This window comes from Elaeis guineensis, chromosome 3, assembly GCF_000442705.2.
Source record: "Elaeis guineensis isolate ETL-2024a chromosome 3, EG11, whole genome shotgun sequence".
In the NCBI taxonomy this organism is placed as follows: Eukaryota; Viridiplantae; Streptophyta; class Magnoliopsida; order Arecales; family Arecaceae; genus Elaeis; species Elaeis guineensis.
Genome location: NC_025995.2, coordinates 107,227,305 through 107,246,610, shown reverse-complemented (window position 1 = coordinate 107,246,610; position 19,306 = coordinate 107,227,305). Strand labels below are relative to the sequence as shown.

General features: G+C 39.5%; 2 protein-coding genes across 11 annotated transcripts in view; one reads left to right on the top strand and one right to left on the bottom strand.

Annotated features, from left to right (window-relative positions):
* Positions 1-5,313, top strand: part of LOC105041115 (two-component response regulator ORR21) — a 22,610-nt gene extending 17,297 nt beyond the window's left edge. For 2 of the 9 annotated variants that reach the window (XM_029263383.2, XM_029263379.2), the window contains 2 exons: positions 721-2,263; positions 3,453-5,313. In XM_029263383.2, coding sequence (XP_029119216.1) covers positions 721-2,202 — 1,482 coding nt within the window. In that variant the 3' untranslated portion in view covers positions 2,203-2,263; positions 3,453-5,313. Of the gene's footprint in view, positions 1-720; positions 2,264-3,452 lie in introns of those variants that run through there. The other 7 variants (XM_073254278.1, XM_010917928.4, XM_073254277.1 and 4 more) reach the window with 7 other exon arrangements.
* Positions 5,314-7,342: 2,029 nt separating this feature from the next.
* LOC105041116 (alpha,alpha-trehalose-phosphate synthase [UDP-forming] 6) lies at positions 7,343-15,422 on the bottom strand. Of its 2 annotated transcripts, XR_012139921.1 has the most exons (4): positions 12,824-15,422; positions 12,463-12,736; positions 8,559-12,371; positions 7,344-8,454 (listed from the first exon to the last, which is right to left on the bottom strand). XR_012139921.1 is itself a non-coding variant. In XM_010917932.4 (3 exons), the coding sequence occupies exons 1-3, from the start codon at positions 14,818-14,820 to the stop codon at positions 12,072-12,074; spliced, it is 2,571 nt and encodes an 856-aa protein (XP_010916234.1). In that variant the 5' UTR covers positions 14,821-15,422; the 3' UTR covers positions 7,343-12,071. The 2 variants fall into 2 exon arrangements, 1 of the variants encoding a protein (XP_010916234.1); XM_010917932.4 differs by having other exon boundaries at positions 7,343-12,371.
* Positions 15,423-19,306: the final 3,884 nt, after the last annotated feature.

The window sequence follows — 19,306 nt, the reverse complement described above, 5'->3', positions numbered from 1 at the left end:
GCTTTAGTAATTCTATTATGCCAATGAAGAATGCACCTTTTCTTCTTCAGTTACACTATTATCTATATGAAAAGATGGAAAAAACAGAAATCAAAGAGTTACATTTATTTAGAAGCACTATAATTACAATCTTATGGTGAAGGTCTCTCTGAAAACATTATTATGTGGAATATGGGTGGAAGAACACCATAGAGTATCTCAGTATCGTTAACGAGACACATAATATTGCTCCTACTTGAGGGGTAATATCTGAATATGTTACCTAAAATGCAACTGAAGATGTTCCTAATATTCAACAGCTTGTTTACCTTATATTCCTTCGGCTTTCTTGGTTTTCCTCCACAAGGAAGATAATACAGGACATTGTTATCATTATCATACATGTCATGCAATTACTTTATAAAAAAAATGTAATGTCTTTGATTGAAAGAGCTTTTAGTAGCGTTTTTTTTTTTCATGTATCAGTCCATGGTCGACCGTAATAAGTAGCAAATGATGGACTGGTTGCATGAATCAGAGTTTGATTGTACTTAAAAACTACAATAGTAAAAGAAAAGTATATTAAGGAAACTTAAAAATAAATGATATAGGAATATTATAAAACCATTAACATATTTCTTTTTGATTCACTGCACATAGTCCATAATTATGTTTTTCAGTTTTTCCTTGTAGTCCATGTCTATAATTCTAATTTTCTAGTAATTTGTTGAACTTGTGCAGAAATTCAGATTGTATCTGAAGAGATTGAGTTCAGCTCAACACCACACTGGACTTCCTATTTCATTGCCTGATGCTGGCTCAAATGCAGAAGTGCCTTCACTTGGAAGCCTTGATTTCCAAACATTGACGGTCTCAGGTCAAATTCCTCCACAAACCTTGGCTGCTTGGCAAGATGAGCTATTCGGCCGACCTGCTGGCAGCTTAGGAATGCCAGAAATGGTCCAACCAGTTCTTCAACAAGCCTCAATTCAAGGAGCTAAATCTGTTCCTGTTGAACATGGCATAGTGTTTGGTCAACCTCTGATAAAATGCCAGGCCAACATGCCCAAACAGTTCCCTCAATCAAATGTAGCTGTTAGGGGCTTGTCTTCTGGTTTTCCTACTTGGTCCTCCAATAACCTTGGGGTGGTCTCTGGCAGCAATCTTGGAGGGTTAAGTAGCACTCAAAATAGTAACTTGCTGGTCCCGATGTTACAGCAGCAACAACCTCATCCTGTGCTATCAGAATCCCATCATGCAATTAATGTGCAACCATCTTGTCTAGTTCTTCCCTCTCAGGTGTCAAAGAGGTTTCAGGCAAGGGAGAAGCCTGTGCTCGTGAATCAGAACTCTGTATTAGTGCCTTCTCAGTCATCAACTAGTTTACAAGCAGAGAATAATCCTACTATGAATCAGAACTCTATATTTGCTCCTCCGAAGTCATCAAATAGTATGCAGGCAGGTAATAATCTTAGTCTTGTAAGTCGGAATTCATCATTGACCAGTTCTCAAGGTGGGAATAATCCTGGTCTCATAAATCAGGAACCCATGGGTCCTTCTCAATCATCAACCAGTTTCCAAGATGGGAATGATCCTGGTCTCATAAATCAGAACTGCATGGTTGTCCCTCCGCGGCTGTTGACTAGTTTTCAGGAAGGGAGCAGTCCTGCCCCAATCAGCTATTGCTCCAGCTATAAGAACAGTGCAATTGTGGACAACAGCCTACTCTCATCTCAGTCAAATAATGCACAACTGGGTCAGGCACAAGTCTTGGACGAAGGCTTCAAGGATATCACTGTACTAAATAGATACTTGATTCCTAAATCAATTTATTCGTCAGTGCCATCCTGTACTGATGCCAGCGCTGGTTGGAGGGCACAGACCCCTGATGGGAATATTGGTCCCATTAATCAATCACCTTATCTTGTACCTAATTTGAAAAACATTCAAGGTGCTGGTGCAGTGTCACAGACTTTGCCTGATCAGGGACAAGGGAGAAATCTTGGTTTTCCTAACTTGAGCAACATCCAGGGTGGTGGTACAGTGTCACAGACTTTACCGGATAAAGGACAAGGGAGAAGTCTTGGTTTTATTGGTCAAGGTACTCGCATTCCCTGCCGGTTTGCTGTGGATGACATTGAATCTCCCACTAATGGCACAAGTCCTGATGATGATAAAGACATATTGAATAAAGATTTCTTTGGGCTTAATGGTGATATTTAAAGTGTGGAACCCAATGAGTCCTCCTATTTCAAGTGACTTCATGAATGTTCTATGTAAGTAGGTAATGCAACACCTCTCATGTGCTTTATCTCATTTTCTGTAAAAGTAGGAGATTGTATTATGACTTTTGTCTCTTCATTGTTTTTACTTTTGACGTATTTACCCTAGATGAATCCACCTTGGTTTTGTTATTTGATTTTAAAATCGAAAGTGTATTTTGTCATTTCCTAACAAAATATTGACTGTTTATTCTGTTTTAAAGATTTTCTCTTAAGTGGGTAAGATAGACCTAGTTAATTAAAAATAGTAGATGTTTGTTCTTTTACCTATATTTGATGTATGAACAGCCTTGACAGGATTTATTGGTTGTAAAATGCACTCATATTATTTTTAGTTTGTGAATCAGTTAATTTGCTTTGAAAATATTTTTTTTGTTTCCCTGTTGTTGTGCATTAAGCATCAGTTATAGTAGTAACTCAGTGGCTGATTGTTGTATTTCAACTTGTAAATCTCCAATTTTATGCTTTTGCTTTGCAAAAGATTAAAATTGTGAATCAGTTAATTTTCTTTTAAATTATTTTTTCTTTCACTGTTTTTGTCGATTAAGCATCAGTTATAGTAGTAACTCAGTGGCTGGGTGTTGTATTTCAACTTGTAAATCTCCAATTTTATGCTTTTGCCTTGCAAAAGAATAAAAGAGAAACCTCTAACTTTCTCTTCTGCACCAAGGTAAAATTTTCATCATGTATAATTTTTCCCTCCTATAATGTTTATCCAAATTCATGCAATTGGACATTCATATCATATGCAAGGCTTAAGCTGTATGTTGGGAAAGTTCTAGCATGTGTTTGACATGAATATCCAGGTTGTTGTGAGAGGAACTTTACCATGCACATTTTGCTCTTTATACATAATCAAATGCCAAGTGGCCCTGAACCAAAGGCATACTTTCTGCAATTCAGCCTTTAGAGGCGCCTCTACCTGTCTTTATTAAATTGGTTTGCCATTAGATTGTAGTTCAGAATCTATACATACGTGAACTTGAAAATGGTGCAATGGTATTTTGCCTTTTCATGTAGGCTCCCTCCCCCCCCCCCCCGCATATTGCTTGCGCAATTCATTTTCTTGATCCTGCTTTAGACTGCATTTTTTAATATTCATTTGCTGGATCTATTTATGTCGGTGTACAACTACTTGGTTGGGAGAATTTTTTTAACGCTAGGCCTTTTAATTGGTGGCTTGTTTTGTAGGGATGGAGCGGTAGAATTCTTCTGGAAATCCTAGGCAGCATTTCATGTGCAATCTTCAGGATATCTGGTTCGGTCTTTCTCTTCCCCCTTCTCTCTTAACCTTTCTAATTGTCATTTGGGTTAGTCATCCTGCTCAGGTCCTCAAAAATCGTTATGGGATTTGGTGTACCTGTCCTGTCCTTGGAGGCTAGTGAGTTCTCAAATTATTGTTAGCCATATCTTTACTTATTGCCCAAGTGTTGGATGAATTGAAAGATTAGTTTCATTGGATTATTACAGTTGTTGTACAATTGAAGAAATAAGCGCCATTTGTGGCTGTGTTAATTGGTTTAATATGTTGATTTGGTAGAATAATCTAACTCCATTTCTGTTCTTAATTTTATAAAGCACCCTTAATCGATAGTGGGCAGACTGGAAGCCTAGTCTTGGTCGGTTTTAACAGTGATGTAATTATTGAGAATTGGAATCCATTGGTATTCTGAAGGACAACAATATTTATTACCATAATGCCAACCATTACATATAATATGTTTGTTCCGTACATGATGGTTACTATTATACTCCATATTTTGCCTTCTTTTTGTATTCATCTCTTCCTTTCTTATGCACTATTCTGTAAATAATGGGAAGATTTTCAGTGATATAACCATCTTAGACCCCGCCCAAAACATGCATGGTGAGAAACTTTATGGCTGAAAGTGTGATGGCTTCCACCCCAGGGCCAAAGATTGTCGTGGTAGTTGGTGGGGCAGACTAACCTACTATGGGCCTTCTTGTGGTCTGATTTGGACAAGAAACGTAGACCGAAAGTAAAATTAGACCGAGAATTGGCATAGATTGGGGCATGCACGGATGGTGCACTGCCAATGTTTAGATCTTCTTCACCGAAATTTTGTTCCAAGTTTTCAGCACTTAGAGATTGATGAGTCCTCCAAATCTTTGGGGATTGCCTCCAAAGCAAGCTTCATCACAATGTTCGCCTGCAAGTAGGAACCTGGAAATGAAATCCAATTTACACTCGGGGTCTGCCAAATAGAGATGTGTAAATTTTTTGTCAACAATTCTCAAATATACCAGGTTTCAACTTTCATTACGTATGGGACCATCATATCTTTTCCTCATTTTGGCAGCTTTGCCTTCTAGTAGAATAGTTTTTGTCAGTTCGTTTAATGGCTTGCAGTGGAAAGATCCCACTGTCAAGGCATTTCTATTAATATATATTTGATATTTAAATAAAAACTGTGATTATAATTTACAAATAATGATGCAAAAGACTTGTACTAAATTCTGGCGAGACTGTTATAGGACCTCACAGGACAAAACAACTGTTCTATACTAAGCTCTCTCTCTCTCTCTCTCTTTCTCTCTCTCTCATGGAGAAATATGTGGGGATGGCCATTGCAATTGGTAATAGTAATTAGTATTAGCATTATTAGCCTTTGCAATTATGCCATGAGCAATAGTTCTTTGTTGTTCAGAATTACTAAGTTTGCTTTATTCTGTGAAGCATTAGGCTCCTCCACTGCAGAATTATGGAGATGGGACTGTTCTTAAGTTCTTAAATGCCAAGTCTACAACCCAGAGAAGGCATTTAAAATGTTGGGGTGGAAGAAATGGAGGAGCGCAGATTGCTGATGAATTGGAGGCCTAAAAGAATTCCCTCCGACAACCAACCAAAAGTGACTGCTCTTTAGCCATTTGTCCGGACATGTATTGAGAAATTTTTTGTGTATATGGGCAGTGTAAAAAATTTGACATGGAGCATATCGTTTTGTCCAATTAGTCCACACAGTCATTATTTTTCAACGCATATTTAACATCTGCAAATCAATTTTTTCATTTAAAATTTGTACAATAAAAATATGTCTGTTCTTTGGAAAAAATTATGACATCCTGTGCCATATTATAATCCAAGAAGTCATAATATAGCTCAAGATATCATAATATGGAAGTAGTGTTTTTGTCCAATCACTTTCTAATATGCCGTATTAAATCTGTAGTTTTATTTTTTCGTTTGAAAATTTTGAATGACAAAAATATCTCTGTTTTTTAAAAAAATTATGACATCCTGCGTTATATTTTGACATCCTGTAGATAAAAATTATAATTTTCTGGATGCAAAATGTCATAATTTAGATTATTTGTAGTTTATGCATCAAGTGATCGAAGAATATTTTTAATTCAATTTTATATAAACTATTCAATTTGTGACTACTTGATGTATAGGTTAGAGATTTTTAAATTATATAATTTTTTGTGTGCAAGTAATTTTGAGATAGGATATCATATCCAACAGTTTGGATCATTGATGTAGGACTTATATTATCGAATCAGTATTATCGAATTCTGATTTGATCGTATTTTAATTCAAATCTGATCGATCTATTTTTAATCTCGCTCTATATATATATATATACATATGGCATCCAGACGAGGTGCATATTAAGCACTAGTTCAACCTTTGCCGCAAGTTAACCTGAAGGGTTTCTTTGCAGTTTTGACATTCGATAGGGGTTTACACAAAAACACACGTGACGGAACTGGCATAAACTTTCCAGCAGCGGGATCTGAACTTTTATCTGCTGGGGCCTTGTGTGTAAAATTTGGATGAAAACCTCAAGCAATCCCCGCCCGCGATTGATGGCACTAGTTCAAGCTTCATAGCCTGACAAAACTGTGTAATGTTGATATAAAAATTAAGGGTTATATATAAGAGTGCAGGAGTCTAGTTTGAACTAGTTCTGGCACTACGATTGCCGAGACTAGTTCAAACTTCATGCATGCATTTTATCATGTGATACCATATGGTACATATAGGTTATACATAAAACCTTTTCGACTTCCCTATGAAGTTTGCTATTACTATAAGAACGCCTTGGGTTGATAGGAGCAACCAGGTATCCTCCTCCGGTCTTTGTAATTCCTATTTTATAACTACACTTTTGTTGGTTTTCTTACCTTCCTTGCAAGAGAAGCAGCAGAAGCACCAACCAAGAATGGTTGCGTATTCCTTAAGTTGGATAATAAAAATTAGATAGTGTTCAGTTCATAGCATCCATATCTTCTGTCATCCATTTCACCTGCAAAGTACCAGTGCATGTGAGCCCATATGCCTCACTTTCCTTTCAAAAATACAAAAGCAAAACATAAACCAGAACATGGAGTTTATGAGTCAAATATTATAGTTTACTTCAAACGTGCATTATTGATAAGATGATATCGATCATTAGATGCATGCTTCTTGCTTAGTGAAACTACATGCACCACAAGCAAAGCTTGTGAGGAGAGAAGATGTAAGGAAAACCCGGGAGATGCAATTACAGAAACAGGGCGACCTGTAAGGAACTTTGACTCCTACAATACTATCCACCAATTGCTTGAAACATGATTTTTTGGATATAATTTTCAGATTCTGCACTGCACTGTGGTCATGCAAAATATTATAGGGCCAGTTCAGTCTCAGCTATTCCATACAACTGCTGTAATAGAGGTTACCCAATTGTGACAAATCTGTAAATAATTTAAATGGCACGGTTGATGTAATCCTCCCATTTAATCCAAAAAAAAAAAGCGATGGCGGAGGGAGGGGGGGCATTCATTGTCCCATGCACGTACAATCTCAGTGAGATAGCGACTGATTGATGCGAGGCCATGCACCGATGTGCACGCAAAACTCATCTAATTTGAATAGCAGATGAGAGGCTGCATCCAGAAATCTTATGAACATCTAACGCGTCCATCATGTAGATCATTCATGTTCAAACTTCCTACCCAGATGTTAGAGCCTTAACTTAATACTATAACCATCACCATGGACTCCTCTAGCTAGCTTTTCTCTCTCTCTGTTGCACAGAGAATCGTTCAAGTTTTATTCGAACTAGTTCATAGAGCGAACCCCGAGCCTGCTGTAGACGGAGGCCCCCAGGAGATGACAATTCAGAGCCACAACACATACATGTCACAGGATGGACCATTCTGACACACCACAATGAATCTTCACGCCACCAGCAAGTCTTTAGGACTTCAAGAAAAATGTATAACAAAAGATATCACAAGGAATTATCTCCATCTACAAGATCTCCTTGTCTGCATGCAAGCCAGTCCAGAGGCTGCTCCCCCTCTCTGTAATATCAAAGAGAGAAGTTTTCGTACCATAACCAAGCAGCAACGAAAGAAAATGGAGTGCCCCCCCTGTGTGCGTGCTCTGCACCAGCAAAGAAGAAACAGCAAACCATATATTCTTACGATGCCCCACTGAGGGCCTCCATACTGCATGCACCAGGTGCAATTGGACCGCGTGAAATCCCACGGTGGATAACACGCCACGCGACCCCTTGTATTTCACCAATTCCCGATTGCGTGCTATCCACCGTGCACATGCTCCGGGATTTGCCCCGGTTCACTTGCACCTGATGCATGCAATAATTTCTCCCATAGAGGAATTCTGGAACTCATGGAATAATAAAACACCTGATAAGGAGATGAGAGTGGCCTGTGATTACCTGCTAACACTACTCTGATGGGTAATCTGGAATGAAAGAAACAACAGAATATTCAGATTGGAAGGCAGGACAACCACACAGCTATAGCAGAACGAATACAACACCTGTTGCTAAGCTGGACTTCAACCTATAATGGAAGACTTAAACCGGGTCTATGAAACTGATAAAAGCCAGCAATGGGTGAACAACAAATTAAGAGAAAAAGAGAGAGAGGGAGAAGAAAGAGAAAACAACGTCCCAGCCTGCATGAGGGCTAGTACGCAGGAACTGCTTATGCTGGACCACGTAAACAGACGCTGCGTGCCTCATCAGAAAACGAAAGGGAATCATTGCGGCCTCGACTAAACTGACGCAGGAACAAAAAAAAGATGACCTTACACGTGTGCATGTCACACAATTTGAGGCCTCCACGTCATTGTTTCAGCCGGGAGCCACCTTTGAATAGAGACCTTCCACTGCTTCCGTCCATTTCTTCAGTGGGCAAGCCTGATGTACATAACCTGTAAAAAACTTCTTCAAAAATATATATGATAAAAACTGGGTGGATTAAACCTCCCTCTTTCATCAAGAAAAAAAAGGCCAAGCAGCAACGAAAGAAGTATACGGAGAACATTCACTACTGGTTGGCCACATGAACATGCTTCTTGGAACCATCAGCCGAAGTTGTCCGTCCAAATCTCACTTCCTCTTGCACTGAGAGCTTGCACATGCTCTGAAGTCTGAACCAAGCAAAATTTGAATCATTAATAAGGAAAATGCAAATATGGAGTTCAAAGACCTGCCTTGAGCCTGTCACTAGAAATTACAGCCTTTATGCAAAAGAGTGTACCATCAGAGATCGCTTGAAATATGGTTGAGAACAAGGTATCTCATATAACATAAGACCTTCCCTAGCAAGTATTTTTGCGTTTGTAGTCTCGCTTGAACTACATAAGCGATAGCATAACGAGTAAATCTTAATTTACTAAAATTCCTCATGATCTGAACCAGATACTCTCCCTCAGATCAGTAAAATCCTAGAGAAGAACACAGACCATAATTGAATGATATATCATTTTTCTCAGACTAAAGAATAATAGGTCGACTTTGAGGTTCATTGCATTGCCAAGCATCCAGGATCTTGGCCAAGCTCTAGAAAAATGATGAGAGTGATGAGAGTACAGATTGCTGATCAGATGCGGTGATACAATGCATTGTCGTTGTCAAATATTAGAAAATTCCTTCTGTAGAACTGCCAATTGTGTGGGTGCTAATGAAAAAAGAAACAAACATCTAATTCAGATCCACAAGAGACCCTCACTAACAGCAGCAACAAATACAAACATAATTACATATCAACCAATATGTTTACCCATCTTTTCCTTGTGCTGTTGACTAATTAGCATAATTGTGTGGCCACAAACCTGCCTTTCTTGATAGGGGCAATTACCTGTTCTAGTTTCATAGTTTGGAGGTTTAGTATATAAAACATCTAATGAGCAGATATTTACTGTATCTAAATAGAACTAAAGAACTTTCACACACCCATAAAGAGACTAATGCATAAGCAGATCTGAGATTGGGGAAGAAAGTAAGGAAATTAACTGCTCTTTCCTCAATGACCTCAGCAGCTTGATAATTTCCATGATCCATTTCCCTTTTCTCCCATTTTTTCATATTCTCCTTCCTCGCATCAAAACTGAGCCCAAGGATATGTGACGTGTTGTCTAAGCTTTGCCATGAGTTGAGAAATTCAGAGTTCTTACATTTCTCCTTGAGCATTTATGTGAGGCAGGTAGGTAACTGAAATTCTTCTTGGTATAAGTTATAAGCAAAGAGCTTTATTTTGGAACTAAAAGATTGATGTCCGTTTACCACACCCACTCATCCCAAGAATCCAACTGAAGGCCAGCAATTCAAAGAATAAGTAGGAAAAGTTTGATTCTTAAAATATGTTCTTATACTGAACAAATGAAGACATCTAGCATCAGAGCAAAGCAGTTCATGTTTGGTGGAGATGCTACTGTTGATACCTAAAAGGATTATTACAAGTTCTAACATCAGCTACGCGACATCCATGTAGATAGCAATGAGGCACATGAGCATTAGAAAACCATAGCAAATAAATATGGAGGCTGCTATGGACTGTTTGTGAACAGCAGTCCAAGTAAGCGGACAGAACCAGGTTATAGGTTGACGCATCACTAAAAGAAAAATGGCAGAAAGGGAACAACACTTTGCAAATAAGGATTATGGCATTAACAGAAACCAATGGCAGAGTCAAATCCTTAAGTTAAGACCACAAGTCATTACGACAAAAGTTGAAGAAGATCTGACAAGATAATGTACCATAAGTGCAGCATCTTAGGATTATATAGCTCATACTACTTTGATAGAACGTACAAAATAAAGCCAATCCACAGTTGCCTTATACAAGTGGAGATAAGATCAAAGCTTTATATCTCGTGGGATAGAGGGATCCTGGTTTCTCCATGGAACAGGATGCCCTGGTATCCAGCCCTATCCCGACGGCAGTCTCAATCATGTATCCCTATGGATACCCCTCATCTCTTTACCCTTCATTCCTTTCTTTCTTTATTTTTCTTCTTTCCTTCTTTTCTTCCTTTTCTCTACCTTCGTTTCTTTCCATTCATGTTTCTTTCTTTTTCTTGTTCTTTCATTTATTCTTTTTTTTTCCTTTTTTCTTCGTCTTTCTCTTTCCTCTCAAAATCTTTTTTTCTGTTCTTTCTTTTTCTTCTCCATTCCTTTCTTTAATTTTCTTTTTTCTTTCCTTTCACTTTTTCCCTTTTTCCACCTTTCCTTCTTTTTTTTCTTTCCTCTTTCTTCTTCTCTCCCCTACATGAATGGGTTTCCGATTTCCGACCCTGTCCCAGTCATATTTTCTTGTAGGAACGGAACAAGACAACTGGGACACCCCCATCCTGCCAAGACTTAAAACCTTGAATAAGATATCATCAAGAGTTTTGATGAAAAATAACAGCAACAAGATGCACCATACAGCTCTAAATTAGGAGGTATGGAGCATTCCATACCATACCAATTGGATACCAACACATGATACGAGGGGCATGTTGACACTCAGCATGCCAAATAGACCCCTGTATCATGCATATTGACACAATGACAGGCAGCACCGATATGGGACTCTACTGAGATGGTGTACTATGAATGGTTGTATCAATATATCATCACAGCCATCAATCTCCTATCTAAACTTACAATATCTAGTTCGAATGCAAAATTTAAAAACTTCAAACAATCTCAATGTATATGCAGCATGGCTTAAAGACTTTTTTGTAAGAAATAGCGGCATTAAGACTTCCATTTTTAAAAAAGAAATCATAAAAAAAAGGGTCCTACGCACATAAAGTTACATGCTGACAAGCCACAACATGTTTGGCCAAACACCCTGTCAATGGCCCATGCAGTCACCACTGCCATGTGTGCATTTAACCTTGCGTACATGCATTACTCACACATGCATCAAGTATAGCAGCACCCTGAAACATGACAAGGTATTGCCATTAACATATGACAAGGGCATTCCAGTAATTACACATACAAAAATCAGCTATCAATAGGTTCTAGGCCCAATTATATACATATGATTTCAGACAATCAAATTCAAGGCTGAACAAGCAAATGGCAGTAAAAACCTAACTGAAATCAAATTTATAACAATTTACAAGACCTGCAGAAGGAAATAACCAATCTGGTTGCTTCCATCTATATTATTGAAGTTCAGAGGCTGCAGAGGAGTTTGATGCAGATGGGAGAAGTTAAGGTGTCGCTAGATTTTCCACATGACATGTGATCACAATGTTCAAATACTATTCAAAGTTGTCATGTTACTACAAGCTCCAAACCTGGCAAGAAGATTGAGGGGACACAAGCATTGACATATCATATGTACATGTCTGTCAGAGAGAAATCAAAAACCATAGAGGTATCATCACAACAACTTTTTTCAAGGGTTTAACTTATATACACCCTACTTGATAACATGAAAAAGGAAGATCCACTACACTACTGCATGATACTTCACAAGGTACTCAAAAAGTCACGTAAGACAAAAGAAAGAATGTATCTTGCCATCTTTTGGATGGCAAGTGTAGTACTAAACCATTTGCGAGCTTCTGCGCACTTGTTCTGAGACTGCAGCCAATCCTTGCATCAGCCTAACAATCTCGGCTGTATCATCCAGATAATATTTGGCCTTACTAGGCTTCTGACCAACCGTGCATGCAAACACTTCTGCTGCAGGAGTTACAGAACTGCTTGCCATGGCAGTGCTAATAATTGCAAACATATCTTCATCAGACCTATCATCTCCAATACACAGTATAAAGTCTGGTGATAAGCCCCTCTCCTGCATGACCGACAGTAGGCGCTGGGCCACCAGGCCCTTGTTCACACCCTGCAAAAATAATGCAGATCAACCTTAATTATCATTAAAGCAGAATCATATTGGATGAAAAGAAGCCAGTTTTAAGACTCAGGTTCCAAACCTGTGGTTTAACCTCCACAACATGCGGACCACTCTTCACCGATACTGGCTCATTTGCAAGGACGCTCCCAAGATGATCAAGGAGCTCCTTGGCTTGGCAAGACCCAAAGTCAGGATCAGCATCCTCATAGGACCAGACAAGTGCAGTTTCCTTATCTTCGATGGTTGAGCCATCGGTTGTTTCAGTATATAGCTTCATTACAGGATCTGCAATCTGCTTCCAACTACAGTCAGCCACAGGAGCACAGGTTTCCCATTCTGCATCTCTCTTCAACCTGAAAGTAGACAGTGCTCTATGTATAACTTCCATCCCAAACCACCTAAAAGTTAAGACAAAGAAGTAACGAAGTCCTGATAACTACCTCAGAAAGTAACCATGCTCTGCAGCCATGCCCAGATTCTCGCAAGGCGAAAACCACTCACTGAGAGTGCTTCTACTTCTAGCACTAACAAGAAAGACCGCATTATTCATATCAGCACACAAACTGTTTAAGATTTCAATGGAATTTGAGCTCGGGCTCTTATCAATCGACGCTTGTGGCATCAGCGTACCATCATAATCTAACAGGATGGCCCGGGTTTTAGTTCTCTTGTATGCTGAAACAATGTGCTCCATTGACAGCTTCCTAAAGTTTGAATCAAGAGTGACAACCCTGAACCCTAGACCAAACCCAATTCCCCAACACCTCCTCTTGGAATGGCCGTGACATGTCCTTGCCAAATCTTGCAAGAAACTATTTGCCCAGTAGCCGACATCATGAATGCTGACAAACCTGTAATGTTTCTCATGCCGTAGCTGCTTCTCTGGCTCAGACATTTCAAGTGCATACACCATTGCATCAGCCACGGCTTCTATATTCCATGGATTCACCCGGATAGCCCCACTCAATGACGGTGAGCACCCGACAAACTCCGAAACCACCAACATACTCTTCTTCGGTGTGGAAGGATTCAAGCCCAAGAACCTATCCAACTTCTCATTCCCCTGCCGGGCAATAATGTACTCATAAGGGATAAGATTCATACCATCCCTCACCGCCGTTACCAAACAACACTCTGCCACCACATAGTGAGCCATTCTCTCATAGAACTGAAGCGGCTCATTGATCAAAATAACAGGTTCATACCCATTCGCACCATAGGCCTCATTGATCCTCCTCGCCATCGCCTGGGTCTCCTCCTGGACTTCCCTGACATCCCTCCCCCTCCCCCTTGCCGGATTAGCAATCTGAACCAAAACCACCTTCCCCCTCCACTCCGCATGCTGCTTGAGCAACTCCTCCATGGCCAGCAGCTTCAAGCTGATCCCTTTAAAGATGTCCATGTCGTCAACACCGAGAAGCATCACCCTTCCCCGATTCCAGAACTGCTCGACGAGCTCTGCGACCTTCGCCTCGGTCTCCGGTAGGCCCAGCACCGACCTCAGCTGACCCATATGAATTCCAACCGGCAGTATCTTGATGCTAACCGTCCGGCCATGATACTCCAATCCAATGTAGCCCCTCTTGGACTCATACGACAGCCCGAGCAATCTACTACAGCAGGACAGAAAATGGCGAGCATAATCAAAGGTGTGGAATCCAATCAAGTCGGAATTCAGCAGCGCCCGCAAGAGCACCTCCCGGACGGGCAAAGTCTTGTAGATTTCCGACGAGGGGAATGGACTATGAAGGAAAAATCCGAGCTTGACCCGATTAAACCTTTTCCTGAGGAAGGTTGGAAGGACCATGAGGTGGTAGTCATGAACCCAGACAAAATCCTCGTCAGGATTGATCACCTCTAGAATCTTATCGGCAAATATCTTGTTGACGGAGACGTAGGCCTGCCAGAGGGAGCGGTCGAAGCGGCCGCCGAGCTCCGGCGACAGCGGGAGCATGTAGTGGAAGAGCGGCCACAGGTGCTGCTTGCAGAAGCCATGGTAGAAGCGGGCGAGGAGGTCGGGCGGCAGGAAGGCCGGCACGCACTTGAAGGTCTCGAGGAGGATCTGGCCGACCTCGTCCTGGTCGGCGGGGGGGATCTCGTCGCGAAGGCAGCCGACGTAGATGAATTCCATGTCGCAGTGGTCGCCGATGGCATCCTTAAGCTGGAGGAGGAGGGAGTCCTCGTCCCAGGAGAAGGTCCAGCCGCGACCGTCGGGGCGGCGGTGGGCGCGGACTGGGAGGTGGTTGGCGACGACGATGGTGCGGTCGTGGGGGGAGGAGGACGTGCCGGCGGAGGTATCGGAGTCGGAGTCCTCGTCGAGGTCGGAAATGAGGCCGGCCACCGTCATCACCCGGGGGATCCGGCGGCGAATCCGGCCGACGGACGGTGGCTCGCCGGAGGTCAGCTCAAGAAGGTTCGAATAGGATCTAGACACCATCTTTCTAGAGAAACCAAGGTTGTATCACCACTTCACAGAGGAGAAATCCTGGGAGAAGAGCTCCAAGATGTGATTTTCTCACCAAAATGGGAACTTTTGGAACCCTAGTTTTCTCTAACGAAAGCCAACAGAAGAGGTTCTGGTGATGATAAGAGAGCAGAGAAAGTGGGAGTTGACAGGAATCCGAGCTTGGGAGAGGAATCGATCGATCCGAGAAGAGTAGGAAAAGCTCAAAGTTTGAATAGAAATTAGAAATTTTCGCCAGGAATAGAATCAGAACTCCAGTAAAATCCGATGTTTTCCAAGAACAACCAATTGCAAACAGGAATTTAAGCCTTTCATTGTTAACCAAGCAGGAAAGTTACTGAAATTTAGGAGAAAAGATAAGGAAGAGATCGCATATAAAGCCTCGGAAGAAAAGTAGAGCTCTGGAAATCAATAAAACAGAGAAAAAAGAAAAAGAAGAGAAAAATATAATGGGAGTTAGTTAAATTGCCAGTCGTTGTTCTCCCTCACTCTGATCTCGAGCTCCGTAGAGAGAGAGAGAGAGAGGTGGGATTGGGGGGGGAGAGATGGGGGGAAGCGGAGGGGAGCCGAAAGAAAAAGTTCACAAAACTAGAAAATTGAGGTTGCTCTTCGGGGGAGTGAAGAGCTGCGGCTTTTTTAAATACCCGACAATGGAGCAGCGCGAAAAAATCGAAAATATCTCTAAAAATTTGTTTCGAATTCTGACAAATATTCAGCCCACCTTTCTCGTTGCCCACACGGGTTCGGGTTGTATCTTTCGCGCGGAAGAATGCTTCTCCTTCTTTCGCCGCATCAACCGTTTGGATCGTATCTTGCACAACTTTCAAAACACTCGAGGCTCTTTGGGCCTATGTCTACACAGATCAAAGTATCTATTGCGTGATCTGATGATTGATTTCGTGAAAGAAGGAGAAACATTGATACGACCCAAATTGGAACTGCCCATGCAACGATCGACTTCGTCTTAAAAAAATAAAAAATATTTGTTCAAAATTCATCCAGCGCATAATCAATATAATATTAAATATATATCCGTAAAGATTCTTGTGAGGTTATTATATAAATCAAAAAAATTAAAATTGTCTAACAAATTTATCCCAAAACACCCAATCGTGGATTTTTGACATTTTACACGCACATCGCTTGCTTTTTCTCCTAGTTTGCAAACATCTACCAAAAAAAATAATAGCGGCAATTAATATTATCAAGTTCAGAACAAGCCTAATTATTTGTCGCCCATGAAAGAACTTGATTTTTTGAGAGGGGGAAAAAAAAAAAAAGGCAAATGGGAAGCGATGGCTCTAAAAGTTGTTGAATTAACTATAATTGATGCTTGAAAATAATATTTATTAAGGAATATTGGCGGCAGGGGGGACTTTACAAACAACTAAAGAGCCTGGTTCTGATATTTAAATCTATACAGGGCTTTTATGCAAAATCTTTTCGACAATTAGTGACCAATCGACAAAATGACTCTTTTAGACCAGACAGTACATGCTACATTGCCACGTGGCGCTACATGAATGGCCCAACGAGGTCGAAAGTGTGAGACAAGAATTTAAAGCGTTCCAGCTGTCCTGAGCTTACGTGTCGCGACAGGGAAGGGTGGTGGGGCCCGGGCAGCCTGGGCACCGCGGCTTGTGTCGAGCACGTGTAAAAGGACAAAACGAAGTGGACGAGGGGACGGTGGCGGTGTGGAGTGTGGGCGTTTCATTCTTATATCACCACTTCTATGTGGCTGCGCTTAATTGGCTACATTTTGCATGGGTAGCGAGTCATACGTTGCCACATAGGATTTGATATGACCGGTGAAAGGAAGCTGGCGTTGAGCATTTTACTTCACGCAAAGCGGTAAAGGCTCAACTGGGGGTCCGTCCTGTACCTTAGAATTATATTTTTTAAAAAGGGAAAGGACCAACCTTCCAGTCAACAAGTCAAACTTGTAATATTCGAGATGCATAGCATCTGTGCTGTTAACAATGTCAAGATGGTGAAATTTATTATATCAGGACATCGTTATATCCAATACATCCCTCTTTAAGTTCTAGACAAGCGAAGATGCCGTTTGATCTGCGGAAAAACCTTTCCTCTATAAAAATATTATTTCAAAAAATTAATTTTTAAAAATATGATATTTTAAAAAAATAATTTTAATATATTTTAATAATTATAAAAAATAATCTATTTAAAAATATTTATTTTTTTAAAATATTATATAAAATATCTATTATATCTCCGATACATAAAATTTATCTTATTCTGTATGTTATTATTATTTATAGATAAAAAATTATAATAATTTAGTATAATTTTTATAGTAAATCTTGACAGGGGAGGAGGATTTAAAATATTATAATATTTTTGAAAAAAAAATCTTCAACTCTCTAAAGTCAACCCATAAAATATAAAAATTATATTTTTATAAAAATATTATTTTATTAATTTTTTTAATTTTAATTATATTTGTTTTTTTTTGGCCTACGCAAGCCAAACGAGCCCGAAACTTGGAACTTTCCCCTCCTCCCACTTTGTTACGAAACGTTGTGGACTGACCTTTAAACTCTGATTAGATATGGAATGAGGCCCGCATGCCAATCAGATGGGACAATGTGAGACATGGCTCACATGACATGTCGGCTAACTTCGATAATAAATGCACTTGGAGACTAACATATCAGATAGCTTAATTGCCAATGCCTCATACGGACATCAAAGAGAAAGATATGGATGAACAATTATTTGAATCCATGCACTATTTAAAGACTTTACCATAAAATCACTCCATTCATAGAATAATTATCTTTATAATATATAGTTCCTTGATCTCAACATCGATATTATAATTAATTATGGCCGTCAAACATCATCCTCATTCCCAACTATTTAAAATCAGCAAGCTGTTGCACATCACATAATCTAACATTTTTTGTCAACACGTATGAAAAGAGACATAGTTCTCTTGTGGATTCATTTCCACAAACATATTAATTTTCTTGATACATGGAAGGCATCTGCTCACACACAGGCACAGAAATAAAACTCATCAAGTGGAGTCCAACAGATACCTAATAGCATCAGTACACACCAAATATAGCAAAATAATAGACTATCTCTTTTTTCTTTTTTGGAAGAATAATAGACTATCTCTTTATCATCATGCATCTACCTGTCACACCATTGCATTTTCATGCACACGTACGGTTATGTTTCCGAGTCCAAATTATCTATGGTTTCTTTGTAGGATTGTTTTAGAATAAGTCTGAGCGCGTTGTAAAAGTGGTATTTGATGAGTTTGGCATTTAAATAGACGGAGTCGATTAATTATTTAACTTATTTGTCAGCATCGAGGTGATAATTTTGGCATTTAAATAGTCGTGAGAGTCGATTAAATTTTTAACGTATTTGTCAGCATTGGTGGCTTTATTGTACGTGGAAACCGAAAGATGGTGCAGTCGGTTCTAGGTCTCGATTATGCTTCACCCCACCGTCTTCCCATGGAGTGGATAAGATTCTTCTATTATCTTTTTGATTAAAACGTAGCTATCTACTGCTTTCGTGGAAGCCAAATTCTTATTGCACTTAGATTGTACTTATTAGATCTTTTTTACTTTAGCAGGTTTAATAGGTTATACCAAATTAATATATAAGATTAGGTAGATACACCAATATTTACGAATTTTGATCAAAAGTATCAACAGAGTTAGATTTTTTTTTTCCTTGCGTGCCTGCCTTTGTGGATAAAGGTCGTTGTCCAAAATATTTTATGTACTCAAATTCTTCTAATAGTTTAATGCTACCTGGAAGATTGATATTCAGTTTTCTAGGTTTTGTATAACACTGCAATGAGTTAATTACGTGGAAAACTCTTTCTTTTGAAGATCCAAAACGAATTCGAGTCCAATCTAAATCTAATCGAAAGAGATATATATTCAAGTTTCTAACTTGCTGATCTATTAATGCATTCAAAATGAGCAATTATTTAGTTACTTGATGATATGACTCAAATAAATGGCTCTTTGCTACGTATCAATAAATTAGTACATATCCAACCGTTCAGTGCAGCCCATTTAGTTTAATGTTCATACAACCCTGGTCATAATTTATACTAGAAAAGTGACATTTGGAGAGTTACATGCATGTAATGTATGTTTATGTGACATCAAACATTATTTATGCAATACATTTGTATATAACAGTAATTGCACCATCACAAAATATTTTATGCACGTTAAGAATGGATTGCTGCTTAAAATAGTCATACCTCTTTCATTCCATGCGGTTGTCCACTTGCTACCACCAATCAAACTTTATATCTGAAAGTTGATGGACATTCGTGACATCCTTTCACTTGCATTTGGTTCCATATCCATTATGGTTGTCACACTAACAAGAACAAGTCTAACTTTGCCACCACCAAAAAAAAAAAAAAAAAAGAGAAGGAAAAAGGAGGATAAAGAAC

Coding starts and splice junctions, on each gene's coding strand:
- LOC105041116 (XM_010917932.4), bottom strand. CDS start 14,820: ATGGTGTCTAGATCCTATTCGAACCTTCTTGAGCTGACCTCCGGCGAG. Junction 12,737..12,823: donor GAGCATGGTTACTTTCTGAG/GTAGTTATCAGG, acceptor GTCTACTTTCAG/GTTGAAGAGAGATGCAGAAT. Junction 12,372..12,462: donor TTGTGGAGGTTAAACCACAG/GTTTGGAACCTG, acceptor TTATTTTTGCAG/GGTGTGAACAAGGGCCTGGT.